The 16,879-nt window shown below is 35.6% G+C and overlaps 1 protein-coding gene across 1 annotated transcript; it reads right to left on the minus strand.

Annotated features, from left to right (window-relative positions):
* Positions 1-462: 462 nt before the first annotated feature.
* Positions 463-14,489, minus strand: LOC113113882 (elongation of very long chain fatty acids protein 6). The gene is made up of 4 exons (XM_026280410.1): positions 14,407-14,489; positions 5,292-5,423; positions 3,943-4,094; positions 463-2,058 (listed from the first exon to the last, which is right to left on the minus strand). The coding sequence occupies exons 1-4, from the start codon at positions 14,487-14,489 to the stop codon at positions 1,625-1,627; spliced, it is 801 nt and encodes a 266-aa protein (XP_026136195.1). The 3' UTR covers positions 463-1,624.
* Positions 14,490-16,879: the final 2,390 nt, after the last annotated feature.

A 16,879-nucleotide genomic window follows, 5' to 3' on the forward strand; every position in this document is an offset into this window, starting at 1 on the left:
GCAGTATTTCATTGCACTTTATCTCCTGTAATTACATCATCCAAAGATTTCCAGTTAAATATGGTGTTATGTGACGTGTATATATGTGTCATAATTCAACTGGCCTGACACCTGATCTGATCAGTGCAATTTCATAGTACTATTGGACTATTGCCATATGGTTTAAAATGACTGTTGGTATAATTTCTGTCACTTTTACTGCTCCAACCCAGTAGACACACAGAACATGCTGCTTACTATGGCTTCAGAAACCAGGGCAGTCTGAACTTATGTCTTATGTCATTGTGGCTGAGGCAGTAGTGCTCCCATCTGGCATGTTGCTGAGCCTGTTCACAGCTAGAGTGACAGTTCAGATCTCCTTCCTGCAGAGTCGAGAGCAAAATATGTACCAGAAAGAATCTCTCACACAGTCCTACCAGGGTAAACAAGGAGAAATCGAATGAAAAAACACAGACACTTGAATATTTCAGCACTCTTGGCTCTTTGTTAAAATCGTCTATAGATGCTTTACATGTACACAGTGCAAATGCACAAGAGCACAATGGACACCATTCAGTGACAGAGATTATTCTGATTTGTTACAGTGATATAGACTTTTTGTTTAAGTATGTTTGACTTCATGGTCCTTTAGGCAGGGCTAGACTCTCTGTGCCGTCTGCCTTTGGAATGGATTGTGATAATGATGACCTTAAGCCATGAGAAGAAGAAGACCAGGTCTTTCAGAGGTCAGAACAAACGCAGATTCAGAGAGGTCCGATGATTCATACTCCAGAAGGGCCTCTGGTGTTCTAATGATCATTTGGCCCCAGTGTCCTCTCAAAATGGCCTTCATTGGTCTTTTTGTCCCCTTTCATTTATGTTTTTGCTATTTACTTGGGTGGTTGCTTGTGTATGAGTAATCCAATGGCATTAACATTTCAGGCCTATTTGACTAATATGCCTTTTTGTTTAGTTTTCTTTTTTCTTTTCCTTTTTTTTTCTAAAATGATATGAACTCCACATGGGGAAAAAAAAACTGTAAGACCTGAGAGAATTTTGGTGCTGCGACGCTGAACACAGAACACACTGTGGCATTTTTAGCTCAACATTTACCAGTCTTCCATTGACATGGCTTTCGTACAAAATTACCGTACACAATCTATCTAACCGATAAAAATAACAGTAACAATTAATGTTTAGACAAAACCACACAATTATGAACTCTATCCATATAAGATCCTTTTTCAAAATATTCCCAGTCCATTTTGACGACTTCTTAATTCTGTTTTAATTTATTTTGCATCCCTTTTTTTAATCTATACACTTTTTTTTCTTTTTTAAATACAGATAATTGTATTGGGCACATATACATTACATAAAGACACATTTGTTTTTGTTCAACTGATATAATCGTAATGATTTCTCAGTGCAGCTCAACAGAGCTTCCCTAGTGGCGGGGAGGTTTATCTCTATACGTTAGTAGTACAGTATGCACAAGCTTTGATAGTAGCCCCTCATGGTCTTTGCTTCTTTCTTCTGCAAGTTCTTAAGCCCTAACTTTAAAGACTCATCCATCCACTACCAATCACTGGTCCATTTAGTTTTCCCCACCTCTCTGTGATTAAATTTAAATCATTTTCTTGATTTATTGGCTTTTCTTTGCTGCATTGGATTTGGTCTTGGTGATGTAGGCTTCGAAGAAGAACTGGCAGAAGAGCACAAAGTAGCTGAGGTACATGAGGGACGACCACACGATGTTCTGCACGTGGGACGGGCACTCTTGGCCTTGCTGCATCCACGAATACACCAGGTAGTTGACCACACAGCCCATCACCATCTGGGTGATCTGCGTCAGGGTGATGAACATGGCAAACTTGCGAGAGATTTTGAAGCCGGCGGCCCGAAGAGCGTAGTACGAATACATGACGGCGTGCACCAGATAGTTCATGGTCATGAACCAGCCCCCGCCGGCCACCATGTCCTTGTAGGAGTACCAGGAATAGAGCAAAACTGTGATGTGATGATACCAGTGCAGGAAAATCAGTTTCTGCTTCCGTAAGACGATAAATAGTGTGTCTCCTGGAAGGATAAGAGCAAGACACTGACAGTGAGAGAGATGTAGAGAATAGAGATAGTAAAAGATTCTGTAATTGTTTGGGGAATAAACGCTAAAGTCGCTATGCCTGTCTTGACATTCTTGATATATCTTGTTTTTTTTTAGGTTTTAACATTTTTGGGAAAATATTGTGTAACTGATTTAGTTTGTAAAGATTAAGGTATTAGGTTAAACTCGCATGTTCTAGACCTTGAATATTTGAATATCTAATCAGGGCAAGGTCAACCAATGCATTCAGCAGACAAAACAAGTTCAAACAGTGTAGACGTTAAAAGTCAACAACTGTTAGTGAAGCCCCACTAGCTCAGCTAATGATGTTGCGTAGGATATAGCATTGAGAAAATGCGAGATAGAAACAGCAAGATGACCATTCTTAAAATGTGCATAAAAATGTATGCACTCTATTAAGACGGATCATTGATTTCTAAAAAAAAAATTGTATTAGATAAGAAAATGTGCATAAACTATGATGGAAACACCAATTACTGAATAAAGCCAATAAATCCTAAAAAAAATATATATATATATTTTGTAACATTATAAAAGTCTTTAATTTGACTTGTAATGCATCCTAAGTAACAGTAATAAAAATATAATAAAAAAAAATATTAAAAATTTGGGGGAGGTTTTTATTTGTTGTTAACTTGTTCACTTTAAATTGTCCATACATTAATATGAGAGGGCAAGTGCAGCTGGTCAAAAGTCTATGCATGTTGCTATGTCTCCTGCTGTACATTAGTGAACAGGACATCATGACCCATTATGCTTGGCCTGTGCCTAGGAGGGTCCTCACATTGTCTCAGTGCTGTCTTTTTGTCGCTACAATAGGCCTGGTAGCCCACTAACCGACAGGACATGACAAACACAATAGGCCCAGGCAGGCGGAAAATAGATCCACTATCCTAGATTTCTAGACTTGGGGTTATGCTGCAGGGCTCATGCTAACAAATTCTGTTACGCTTTCACAACCAATTATATTCATGCAGATGAACACTAGGCTTCTCCGTAGTGCTTTGTCACTAGAGCAAGCTACATACAACAGACAGAACGAATTTAACCAAACTTATTTTTTTTGTGTGTTTAAAGGATTACAGTTGTTTTAAATTTAGTTGAGGATTTGGGAACTCTTGTAATGTGGTCACAACTGTTTATAATTTGCTGTGGTCATATATAAACATCGGGACCCACAATGTAAGAATAAAGAATTACAACTGAAAAAGTTGCATTATACCACATTTAATATTTTAGTCCTGTTTTGCTTTATATAGATAAAGCATTCGTAAAAGATTGTCTTCATATTAATTTAATGAGATCCCATGTTTTTATACAAGTAGTAGGTGTACATTTGTATCTGCATGTATATTGTGAGTGTACAATGACAAATGACTAGGAGTGCTCAACTTTAAGCATGCTTGTCTGCAGTAAATAATATGTAAATTAGATTTTTAAATTTGATATAGGCTATACTGTATATAACACTGCCTGTGCTGTGATGCAGAAGCCTGATACCAGTTTCATGTTATTAGGTTGATGTAAGGAAAGCAATCATTTTAAATGCTGCAAGTGAATACAAGCATCATACTTTTATGAGCAGTATGAAAAATGTTCATTTTGAGATTTTTTTTTAAATACTTCATGTAACAGTATTATTAGATTTGTAATGCTAAACTGTCGAAAAAATTGCAAAAGTATAAAACATTTTTTACTTGATTTGTGTTAAAAAAAAATATTGAGAGGTACGACACCAATATCTTGTGTGTTTCTACTTACAAAGAATTATATACAATAGTTTAAATCTTAACCTATGAAACTGAAATAAAATGGGAGCTACAGACATATAATCTCACCTAGTTCAGGTGCCTTGCTGAGGACAAAAGCATAGGCCCAGAACTTGCTGACTGGTCCATTGTAGAAACTCTGATCACACACTGACTGCTTTAGGCCTTTGGTCATCAAGATGTTCATCATGTAGCCTCCGGTTCTGATGGCACCAAATATACTGAAGAAGGTTGTGCAACAAAACAAAGGAGACACTTTAAATCAGATTCAAAATGGTGTATGCTTCATTTTACTGTTAGGACTCATAGCATTACTACTAATGCTAACGGTGCTTTATTTTTTTATTGGGTGTGCTTATTTATTGACACTTTACATTGTGTGGCTAGGCAGTTACTTGGCACTCAGGTTCCAGTTTTAGGTTTCTTATAATGGCTGCCAAAGGCCAGATCATGTGATAAACCTGGAAGTGCGATGTAGTCTGTCTCACCACCTTTCTACAGTCACTATAGTGCTGATCTCACACATTGAAGAGTGAGATATGTTATATCGTTAAGTTAGATGACATGTTAAGGTGCAAGCTCAATATGAAAATATATATGCAGGCCTCTTGTGTACCATATATGCAGGTCTTTATGAAGTAACTTGGAACAAGGAAGTGGCTTTTTTTTCTGGCTATAATGCACACCATTAATCTGCTAAAACATGAAACAATTTATAAATGCACAGTATTCACTGCAGTGTATTGTAATGTGCAAAACAGCATCACTTTAAACAAAGTTAAACACAAACTGGTTTTATCTTGCGCTGCCATTGCATTATGACAGCTGATTAAATGTGCCATAAAAGCTTCAGAAATAGGCCTACCTCTATGAATAATGGCCTGCATGGATTTTTACTTTACATATTGTTAATTTAAATGTTATATTTTAATTTCCATCACTTATAGCACTGCAATGTGTTAAGTAAGCAAATATGTTTTAGCATTAACAGCTGCTGCAGGCAAATGGATAGATGCATGTAACTATGGCTGTGACGATAACCACATCACCGCGGTAATGAGATACCGAGCGCAGTGTTACGCATCACCGCACTTTTTTGTAAAACAATTTTTGCAAGGAATTTGCAGGAGGAAGCTAGAGGTCTGCAGTGATTTATACCCCGGAACATGACCAGATTTCTTGTGACACAGGATTAAGTTTCAAATGGAAAAGAAGCCCACGTCAGGCAAGTCTGACTTGGGACATTCTTCTCAGGGATGTGCGATAAGTCACCAAACCATGTGATTTGTTGCTTCTTCACCGTAGTAAGAAAAAAAAATCCCATACCGTCACAGCCCTACATGCTACACCCATAGATGCACCCTTAAACATTTGCACGCATGATCTATGACCCATTTACCTGAAGGCTGCATATTTACCTGAAGGCTGCAAGTGTTAAAGACCATAGAACTAAAGGTTTCCTCAATTCAAACTTCTCCCTTTGTTTCATTACATGCCGCCCACCAAGTATGCAGGCAGCGTAGAGTGCAGAGAAGAGGAAAGACTTCTTCCTGTAAGGAATGAGATGACAAAAAAATTAAGTCCAAAGAATTGTTCACTTCCTTTAGTGTGACCATCTGCTCACAGCATATTTTTAGTCATTTTGATTTATTTTAATTTTATGTAAGTGACCAAGGTTTAAATTTGAAGCATATTCAAAGTTAGATTACATCAGTATTAACTATATATATATATATATATATAATATTTAAAATATCAGAAAAAACTATAAAATCTGCACAGCATTTTTATTTTCCTGAAATATGCCATGTTTTGAATGAAACATGATTCCCCATACAACACAGTCAAATTCACAGACTTTGCATGCGGTAAAACAACCGCCTTGCAAACTGGTCCAGCAACTATCCTGACTGTATTATACTGCAGTTATGTAGCTGTTAGAAAAGCACCAGCAAAGCCAGAGCTTTTTCCAGCTTGCAATTCCGGTCTTAAAAATTTACACACACACACACACACACACACACACACACACACACACACCAAAAAAGAATGCGTTTAGATTTTTAGATGTATACACCTCAGAATGTTATCCATTTGGTTTAGCAACTTTGTTGCATTACATAAAACATTACATAATTTATGCCATTGTTTCTTAAATCCTATATTTATCACTTATCTTTTGCCAAAATTAAATAAACTGTTTTTGGAGCTTTCATCAAAAACAGCTTATTGGGCTTATTTTGACAGCTTGTGATGCTTTTAGGATCTCATAATATCTGGCAACGCTGTACTGCATTTATCTGAATATTCACTGTGAAGTCTAATTAAATTTTGAGGGCATTCTGATCGGAATTGAAAGAAATCCCGAGAAATCATTTGGAAATCACTGCATAAAGTATGTCTATTAAACACACATAATATCAAAGTTATGCTCAAGGGTACTAATATTTAAAACCTAACATTGTCACAATGTCAAAATAGTAATAATAAAAAATTCAGTATGCCAACATGAGAGAGATTTTATGGCTCTACTCATTTTGATACGATGTAAAAGAAAAAAAAAATTAGCAATGGCATGTAGTAATAAATTAACAAGCAAAACCAAAATCACAGTTGTTTTTGGGCACTACATTTGAATACATGATCAAGTAAACATTATCAAATAAAACAAATTATTCATTATATAGTCTATGTAATAATACTCAGTTGATGCTATCAGTGTTTGGCCATAAATAAAGTGAATTGAAGTGATTCACATCCTTATTAAAACAAACTAATAGATAGGAGCTTTGCCAGTCCAGCATCCAGCTGGCATTATGAGCCAAAACTGGGGCACGTCTCTTTCTGCCAGTATAATTTCCAGGATGATGTGTGTTCTCTTTCCAAGAAATACCATCAAACCGGTGAACGAGGAGCCCCAGAGGTTCTTCTGGGTTTTAATTTGCATATGGGTAAAGTCTTAGACAAATCCTCTTTTCGACAGAATTCAAATAATACATAGACTTAAATAAAAATGCATACAGTAGAAGTAGTGCTAAGTGTCTTTTTATATTAAGTTTTTATCATTTTTTTGTTACACATGACATCTATAGGCTTTTTGTGAAGAAGAGTAAGGGTGTGGGTTGTGAATGCATGCTGAGCATCATTTTTTTATTTTTCTGCCCACTGGATGGGAGAAACACTGACCTCTCTCTGCTCAGAACAGTGATTCCATTCTGTGCATACAGTCCCCACTTGAACCTTGACTTGTCATTGCATTGTTCTCTGTGTACAAAGGGAGGCTGCAGCAGTATTCACATATTTTATTGGACCAATTTATTGGTGTTACTGGATGACTGAACTCTTGTTTCTGGTTACAAATCAGTTAAATGCACTGGGTGTGATTGCTTACACTAACAGACACATTTTCTTCACAGTGCCAGCTAGCAGGAAGCTTGTACTTGAGAAAACAGCTGGCAGCAAGATGCTGCTAATGGTAATCCAACTCTTGTATATCATGCCAGAACCAAATGTTTGATGCAGCTAAAATACACAGGGCTGGTTATTTTCATTTATTCATTTTTATATTCAGTCTATCTCTTCATTTACAGTTTTTTTTTTTTTTTTTTTTTTTTTAAATTTAAATTTAGATTTAAAATCTTTCTGGCGGAATGAACTACTGAAGAATACTCTTCATTTATGTGATTTGTGCATAGAAGCAAAAATAAGCAGCAATATTGACCAACACTACAATTCAAGAGTTTATCTGTAAGATGTTTTTTTTTTTATTTTTTACTGTATTGTATTGTATTATTATTTTTTTATAAAATTGACCAAGGCTACAGGAATAATGTGAAATATTTTACTATATAGATTTTGTATTAAACCATCTAATGCCAAAGAATCAATGCATTAAATCATTGTGCTCACAATGTTGCTTAATATATATCTCCAACAAAATAATCTTAAATATATTTCCCGTATTCAATATATTGGACCAGCCCTAGATCCAGCAAAGAAGTGAAGGATCTGTCAGTGTGGAATATGAAAGGTATTTCATTTTAAAAAGCTTGATGTTCAGATGAGTTTTTGAGCTGTGCTGCAGTGAATGACAAAGCAGCATCACTCCCTTTTCATTAGCCCCTTATCTGGATACATGTTTTGGGGAGAATTTCAAATATCCTGCAAGAGGAGTGATTGAGTAAGTGGCATATGCCACACAGATGCAGTAAAGCCCTGTTTTATACCATCCAATGGCGATTCAAGAGAATATTACCATCTGGCCTTGTTGCTAAGTCAGTAAAGCAGAGCTACCGGAGCTTTCAGATAATGCAGCAAGAATTATCCAGAAAAAGATACTAAGACAGAAATATCCTAAGCAACAAATATTTTTTATAAACATAACATATTCAGGTCCTGCGTCATCAACTTTCAATAAGTAGGTCTATGTATTGCAAGACCATCAAGTCCTTGAATTCTTCAACTGCATTTTTGTCCATGCTCTCAATTTTTTTTAGTTTTTCAGCTGAGCGCATTAAACCTGAAGTGGACAAAGACTGATGGTGAAGCTACCTGCAAGGGCTCCCATCTGGCCAAAGATGTTAAGGCTAGAAGTGCTTCCCAATTTATCTAGAGCCGCTAAATAAATGGATTTTGCAGCCTAATTGCAGTTTTAGACTAATGACGGTAGCAGAATCTGTTCTGCTCGATTCAGTGATATTTAACCAAACGCAGCACAATGTTGGAAAAGGGTATAGGAATGGTAGAATTAACTGAACAAGCACAGAAAAGGGTTTCTGTCAGCGCAAAACCTTGACATAGACATGCAAACGCAATCCTTTTTTTATTTTTATTTTTTATTATTATTCCATTTTAAAGGAATTAGTTCTGCCCTATATGAAAATATGCTGATTTTACTCACCCTTGTGCCTTCCAATATGAGTTTGGTTCTTCATCGAAACAATTTCTTCATCGAGAAATTTAGCATTACATCACTTGCTCACCAATGGATCCTCTACAGTGAATGGGTGCCATCAGAATGAGAGTCCAAACAGTTGATAAAAACACCATAATAATTCACAAGTAATCCACATGACTAAAGTCCATCAATTACGGCTTGTGAAGCAAGAAGCTGCGTGTTTGTAACAAATTTGATAATATATAAACTTTTAACCACTACTTCTGGCTAAAATACAAGCTCTCTATTCATAATATTGTTGTCTCCAATGAAAATGTCCACTTGTCTGAATTGGGAGACAAATATCATCTGATCTATCAACGTTTACAAGTGAAAACAGTTCTAAACAAGTATGCTGGTGGATTTTGCTTTGGGAAGACAACAAGGGATGGACTTTTTCACTGGAGCAAGTATTATTTGGTAGTGCTTATGGACTGGTCTTTTTGGCAGAAGAAACCGTTCAAATTTAAAAACACCATGAACATGAAGACTGTTTCTTACATGCAGCTTTAAACTTAACAAGATGTTAACTGATGGACTGGAGTAGAATGGGTTATTGTGTTTATATCAAATTTTCACTGTTTTTTTTTCTTTTTACATTTAGGGCTGAAATACAATATATATATATATATATATATTTCCATTTTTATTTTCCTAGCTAAACAGTTTCTGGCTAACACTACTGATTGCTGTTGCGTTTAAGATCTGAGTGCGATAACATGGCTAAGGCTAAACAAACTGATGGCTGATGTTATAATTTGTGACATGTGGAAAGGGCTTTAGCCAGAGGTATGTTTTTCTCTACCATTCTCTCCAAACATCAAATGCAATCTCTTCTTCGGGGCTACTCACACTGAAAACAGAAACAAGGGGACTGCTCTTTCAGAGGTCACATTTTGAAATACATTTTTTGTCAAGTGCCCCTGGTTGTGGTGGGTGGCAAAGGTTTTAAGTTTGGTCAAAGACCTTTTAGACGTGTCCGTTGAAAGGTGCAGGAAAAGCAAATCTTATTTATAAATATAATCTCTCAAGGCCAGTGGCGTGGTGTAGTAAAGTGACTGTCTGCATTCATAAGATTCTATTAAGTAACATTTATTGCAGGGACAACGGTTTGTGGTGCCAGGAAACTCTACTATGTGTCTCTATTATGTAAGCCTGGCAGTCTGTGTGGAAACAGTCCACTTTTATTAATCCACAATATTTCTGTGCTTCCTGTCTGCTTGTGTCTTTATTTTGCGAGACAAAATGAGAGCTCATTAAAGAAAATTTTGGGCAGTGTAGTGTAGTGAGGATAGAGGATAAATATACACCCAGATTAGACATGACCTAAGGCTATCTTCCAACCTGAGGCTAATTCTCTCTGGTCAAACGCATTGCATAAGCCTTGGCAGCTCTGTCTTATTGATCTTCCCTGAGAATTGTTTTGCCAATCAAAAAACAAATATTAGCAACCAACATAAAAAAAAAAAAAATCAATTATGCAAGTTTCCATTCTGTATTCGATATAACCACTGAAAACTATTAACTGATAATAAATTTATAATAAAATTAATTCTTATTTTAATGGATAATATAAATGAAAAATGTACATTTCTAATTTATTTATTTATTTGTTTATTTAAAATGGCGAGGACAGATGTCAATATGGCTGTCTGTATAGCAGGTATGACTCAGCACTGTCAAATATTAGTGAACTATTTTTAGTGAAGTCATGTTTTACATAACAAGTACATGGCCTGTAAACTGCATGTATACACATTTATTGCTATATATGCTGAATATATGAGCACTGGCACAGCCGTTGAAATGCAATAGCCTACCAGTTGGAGTGTGATTTTTAAAAACATATTTTCATGAGTAATGCAACAATTTATTAATATACTCAATGTACTCAGATATTTTCTTTTATTTATTCATTTAAAAGATCTGGAAACTCTATAGTCTGTGTTGAAGCACCTGTGCTTGCCTAGCATGAATAATTCAAGAACTGTTTATCAAAGCTGACATTCTGTTTCCCTGATCATCAGGAAGATGTACGAAAGGATCCTGTGGTGTTGCAGTCATTCATCACAGAGCGGAACGTGGGATTATTAAAGCAGAGACACGCGCTCACGGTTGCTTTTTAAATGAGAACAGGCAGCAAGGGGTTGTGAAAAATGCTTTTTAAGCAAATGTTTAGTCTCGGTTTTCATACATTAGCCTTGAATGCAAAGGAGGCAATGTGAATTACCAGGATGATCTATAGTCATAAAAATGCTGAGTAACGGTACAGCTAATTGGTATTTAACCCCTTTGTTCATCCCCTCACTCAGCTGAATGGCCATTGGCAAAGACTTTGGTTGTTAGATATCTAATATTTTAACACACTGATCTTTATGGAGCTTCTACAAGATGCTATAGAAATATACAGGATGTTAAATTAAATTACAAAAAGAGGGCATGCATTTTGTAGATTGGGTAATTACATATTCGGTTACACCAGTAGGAAGTGCATATAAAGAAAAAGCATTAAACTAATAAAAGAAGAAAAAAGGCAACAACAGAGAGGGCCATTATCATAGTCTTACTCATAAATCTGACTACAAGAAAGTAGATTTTAATTTATATCATGATATATTGCTTAATTTCAGTCGATACGATATAATTCCGATATCGATATGAACAACTTTTTTAAAAGCCTCAGAAAAACTGCACTGTACACCCACAACAAATGTCTGTTCAGACAAACTTTTGAAAAATTGATTTGCCAAGTGAAGTCTATGAAATCTCCTCCTACAAAACGATAGACCTATAATATTTCAGAAATAAAAACGGTACAAATAAATTAATGTTCACCATTTATTTGTATTTCGCCTTCACACAAACAAGAAATGTGAAATCACCATCAAGTAAACATAAAACTCTGACTCACCTTATTAATATCTTTAACTTTAAACTATAACATTATTCATATAGCTTGAAACAAAGGTGCTTCAGCTAGGATAAATAATATGCAAGACATTAATGCATTTAACCTCCAATTACAAATGCATGAAATGTTTTGATATATTAAACATAAAACACTGAATACTGATATTTGAAGTGATTTAAGAAAAAAAATCAAAACAGTCGAAATTTGAAAATAAAACTGCCAATAGGTGGACCAAACTTTTCATTCAAATATCCAATCAATCTTTCATTTTTGGCCACCTTTTTGCTGTAGATGACACAGCCTTAATGATTTCAAAAAAAAAAAAGAGAAAAAAAAACCTGGACATCACAATCTTTACAAAAATTAACCATGGTTTTATCATAAAACTGCTTTATTTTCTTTTGCGTGATTTCTGAATGATTGAGACTATAAAGTCAATCAGACTGTATTAATAAAATCATAGTCATAACTGTCTAGAGCTACAATTGTAATTTGTAAATAATACGATTTAATTACAATTTATTTATTTACTTTTATATTTTATTAAAGTTCTATTTTGACCCATATAGTAAGGGGTTTTTATTTATTTACAAACATATAGAATTATATATATATATATATATATATATATATATATATATAATATAATATAATATAAATTCTTTTTTTTTTGTCTTACAGTAATCGTTCACGTCAAAAATTGAAAAATTATCATAATTTACTATCATATTGGTATGACTTTATTCTGTGTAAAACAAAAGGAGGGGTCAGGCAGATTGAGTTATTCATTATTGCTGCAGTTTTTTTTTCTTTCTTCATTTAATGAAAGTGAATGGTGACTGAGTTTGTCAGTCTGCCTGAAATCATTGTTGGTGTTCCATGGAAGGTAATAAGTGTTGGGAAGTGTATGAAAATAAATAAATAAATAAATGAGTGTAAATAATGACTAATAAAGAATTGTAGTGTTTGGGTTAACTATGCCTTTAAATCTGCATTTCAGTGTTAAACAGTTAACACACAAGCAAAAGACACTCTTAAGTGATTAAAAAACAGGCTGAAATAGCCTAATCAACGAAACAGTATTATTAAACCTCATACATACAAGACAGATGTTTCTCCTCGCGGGATGATAGATGTGATGCAAGCAACTCCGAGAAGTCAGCCAATGACGCGGAATTGTGATTGGTCGAATGTGTGTCAGCAGACATCAAACAAACGCATCTCATTGGTTAGTTGCTATGAATTCTACACCAGCCTCACTTCTCTGTCTCCAAACGCGCTACATAAAAAAGCGTGAAATTGATCCTTAGCGAGTAATCGTGTTGACGTTACCATGTGTCAGGTACTTTAAACAAGAGCCACAGTTTCCAAGCCGGAAAACGTGGCAAATGCACAAAACCAGCGATGATTCCTGCCATTAACTACAGAATAATGTGCATGCATTTATCTATGTACAGGTGGATTTTTTAAAGACCATATACAGTCTTCAAATGCGGCAAATGTAATAACGATTTGCTTGCATGTCTCTGATTTCATATAATGACCTTCATTATGGCATTCATATTTTGTATGCTACAGAGATTGCGGGCTAGGCTAGGATTTGAGCTAGTGATGGGGAAGCCTGACTCATTTCAGCGAATCGGTTCTTTTGAACGATTCGTTTAAAAAAGGGTCTTTTTTTCGTAAATCTTTTACGTCACGTAGCGATTGTCACCACGTATTCCCTAACAAACCTGCATAGCCTACCCTACTTCAACATTTCAGTAAAAACGTAGGCTGTCAGTGTTTATATATTCCTTATTACGTTTTAAACTGTGTTTTATTCATAACAGCCTTTTTGCTAGTGTGTGTGTGTGTGTGTGTGTGTGTGTAACAAACTATCACAAAATCAAGTAACATATGTTGATAATAACAGTTCTACTTGTTGTACCTCGTCGTCCTATTAGTCAAACAATTCACCCAAATCAGTTCATTTCTCATAACGAATCAGACATGTTTGGAGGAGAATGAATCGGTTATTTGTAGACTCCAGAACCTCTTATTCACCCCGTTTCGTGAGCGAAGCTTTTTAAACCAGTTTCGTGAATCGATTCAACCGATTTATTGACAAGATTCGACTCTAAAAGAACAAATCTTTCCTGAATCGGATATTGCTACTTTGGACAAGCGCTAATTAAGGCTGGATAAACCGCTTTGAAAAACACATTCAGTTTTATTTACGAAAAAAATATCGTGTTTTTCAAATAAAGATATGAAGCCGTGCGGCATCGTGGAGGATGACCGTTCCAAATGTCACGAGGGACATAAACAGAGCATCACCTTGAATAGGCTTCGAATCTGATAGAGTGCAGCTTCAAATATCGCACCGCTCATTAGCCTACTTTTATTTTTCATTACATTATAATTTGTGTTATTAAATGGAACGCAATGCTGAAACAATATCGTTGAGTTTCGAATGGGGGAATCACACTGTGCATCTTGGTCTGGATGGTACCTGCCAGTGACTCTCAGGAGTCCCCCGACGGTTTTTAAACGTCCGGCTTAATGTATGGTTCAGATGCTTAATGTGCTAGTCAGTAAGTGCAAAACAAGTGTACACGCTATCTAATGAACGGCTTTGTCGGCATCATAGCTGTGATTGATTATTATAGACCAGCTTATTTATCATGCATCAGAGCTACTGTACCAGTTCTCCTGCATCCATCGAATGGCTTCATCTTCATTGAATTGCCTCTCGAATTCGTATTCTTGCAAAGCCAGCACCGACATGGTCTCTCGTCCTGTAAACGCTTACTGGAGAACGTTAGGCTTTCTTTGCCGACTAAATGAGATCAGTTTGACGGATTTCTTAGCTTTGTCTCGCAGGCTCAGCTCCAGCCTTGCCCTCGCATCTCTCTTACTACCCCAGCACACCGTTGAGTTGTTCTCGAATGTCAGCCTATTTGACTCAGCCCGTGCCGGCGGCATACGCCCTCCTCTCTTCTGAGGAAGAGGAGCGCAGCGCGGTCCTAATGCCGCAGACCTGATGCATCCTCCTGAGCTGTCGTCATCCCAGACTGCGGTGACCTTTGCCATACATTCGTTTGAACGATGCGTTTTTCAGCGTCGATGTTCAGACTGGACAGACTTTATTTGTGAAAATAAATCAACAGAATAACAACTGAACGAAACCAATCCATCATCTGCAGGGACTTCTAACATACTCTCAGGCAGTTCTTTATTTTCTCTTTATTATATTTTCTAACCTTCTATTATGTTTGATGATAACTAATAATATAAATATAAATAAAATTTCAATATCGGACCCTGAAAACAAAACCCCTCATTATTTTTTTTTAATTGAGATGTATACAATCTGAAAATTGAATAGCCTAAATAAGCTTTCTATTGATGTATGGTTTGTTAGCAGTTGACAATATTTGGCTGAGATATTTGGAATCTGAGGGTGACAAAAAATCAAAATAGCCTATTAAGAAAATAACCTGTAAAGTTGTCCAAATGAAGTTCTTAGCAATGCACATTACTAATCAAAAATTACATTTTGATATATTTACGGTAGGAAAATGACTAAATATTTTCATGGAACATCATCTTTACTTATCAATACGATGCAGTATCCTATTGACTTTTGACATTAAAGTAAATTCAACAATTGGGACCCATATTGGCTACTGCTACAAATATCCTTGTGCGACTTATGACTGGTTTTTGTGGTCCAGGATCACATACAAGTAATATATAAATAAAACGTGTTGGTTAAAGGTGCCATAGAATGCAAAAATCACTTTTACAAGGTGTTTGAACACAGTTGTGTGGCCACAGCGCCAAATAGCCATTAAAAGAGTGGTGTGTTGGGCTGCACAATGAACATAGGAGTCTCAATAGAGCACTGAGGTGCATTCTATGGCACCTTTAAACAAATAGTATAAAAATATTTAAAAATAGGATCCTTTGTTAAATAAAGTTAAAAAGAACAGCATTTATTTGAAACCGAATCTAACATTTTATTGTCTTTACGGTCACTTTTATCTAATTAATTTTAATTCCTTTCTGAATAAAAGCATTAATTTCTTTAAAATAAATAATAAAACAATTAAAAAATACTGACCCCAAACTTGTAATAAAATATCTTTCATGACATGAGGCCTGACTGACTGAAATTCAGGGATATTTCTAAAAATCAGTGATTTCCAATTCCACCCCGCTGCCCCATGATGGATTATCATTCACAAAACAATATCTGATGTTGTTGGATGCTTGTTCTTTTTGCCAGAAAACATAATTAAGCTTCAGTTGAGCCAACACCTAGAGGAGAGGTGCTTTCTTTGTCTGCTGTGGCGTGGAAAAAAAATCCACAGAAATTAACTGGTTTCTTGGATATGCATGGGCTTGGCCTATAAAGCATCCAGAAGTGTGTCACCCAAAGCAGTAAGGTTATCAGTTAAATTAAACATTTAATCTTCTATTAAAAGGTTATAACAAAGAATATCATAGTTTACTTTTAACCTCTACAGAAATTTTTGATTGTTTAAATGTTTGATGAAATAAAACACTTAGTTGAAGAACACTACTATAATCTCCAGTTATTGTAAATATCATAGCAAACAATAACAAGAGAGGATACAGAAATTCACATTTTTTTTTTTTTTTTTTGAGAAATACACCACTACAAATAGTTACTGTGCACAGTAAAACAGTGCACAGTCCCTTTATCTCTGATGCCATTACTGCTGTGGATTCATAATTTTCCCATATGAATTCACCGTCCTTCATTAACTCCTCAAGGCCCCTCTAAGGAGCTCCAGCAACTATGAGCTTACTCAGCTCCGGGGACAGTCGTTGTATTGATTCTAGGAACGCAATTGATTCAGCTAGAAGTCAGGTCACCTTTATATAACAGAGAGTGTTTCAAAGCAGCTCACATTATTAAACTGAAAAGTAACAGAATACATGATGCAAACTGCAAAACTAAGGCAAATACCATTCTGCTGTGGAGAAACTATACCAAGACAATAGTGCTTATTATTCAGATCCAATCAGTTATATGTCGGTTTAGTTCAGTTACTAAAGTAAATTTTGTGATAAGCAGCTCTTCTGAAGACATAGGGCATTATTCAACTCCAGTCTGTTCAGTGATGGTTCAGTTCAATGTCGATGTT

Source organism: Carassius auratus, chromosome 14, assembly GCF_003368295.1.
Source record: "Carassius auratus strain Wakin chromosome 14, ASM336829v1, whole genome shotgun sequence".
NCBI lineage: Eukaryota > Metazoa > Chordata > Actinopteri > Cypriniformes > Cyprinidae > Carassius > Carassius auratus.

Coding starts and splice junctions, on each gene's coding strand:
- LOC113113882 (XM_026280410.1), bottom strand. CDS start 14,489: ATGTCGGTGCTGGCTTTGCAAGAATACGAATTCGAGAGGCAATTCAAT. Junction 5,424..14,406: donor CGATGGATGCAGGAGAACTG/GTACAGTAGCTC, acceptor CATTCCTTACAG/GAAGAAGTCTTTCCTCTTCT. Junction 2,059..3,942: donor CAGCAAGGCACCTGAACTAG/GTGAGATTATAT, acceptor TTATCCTTCCAG/GAGACACACTATTTATCGTC.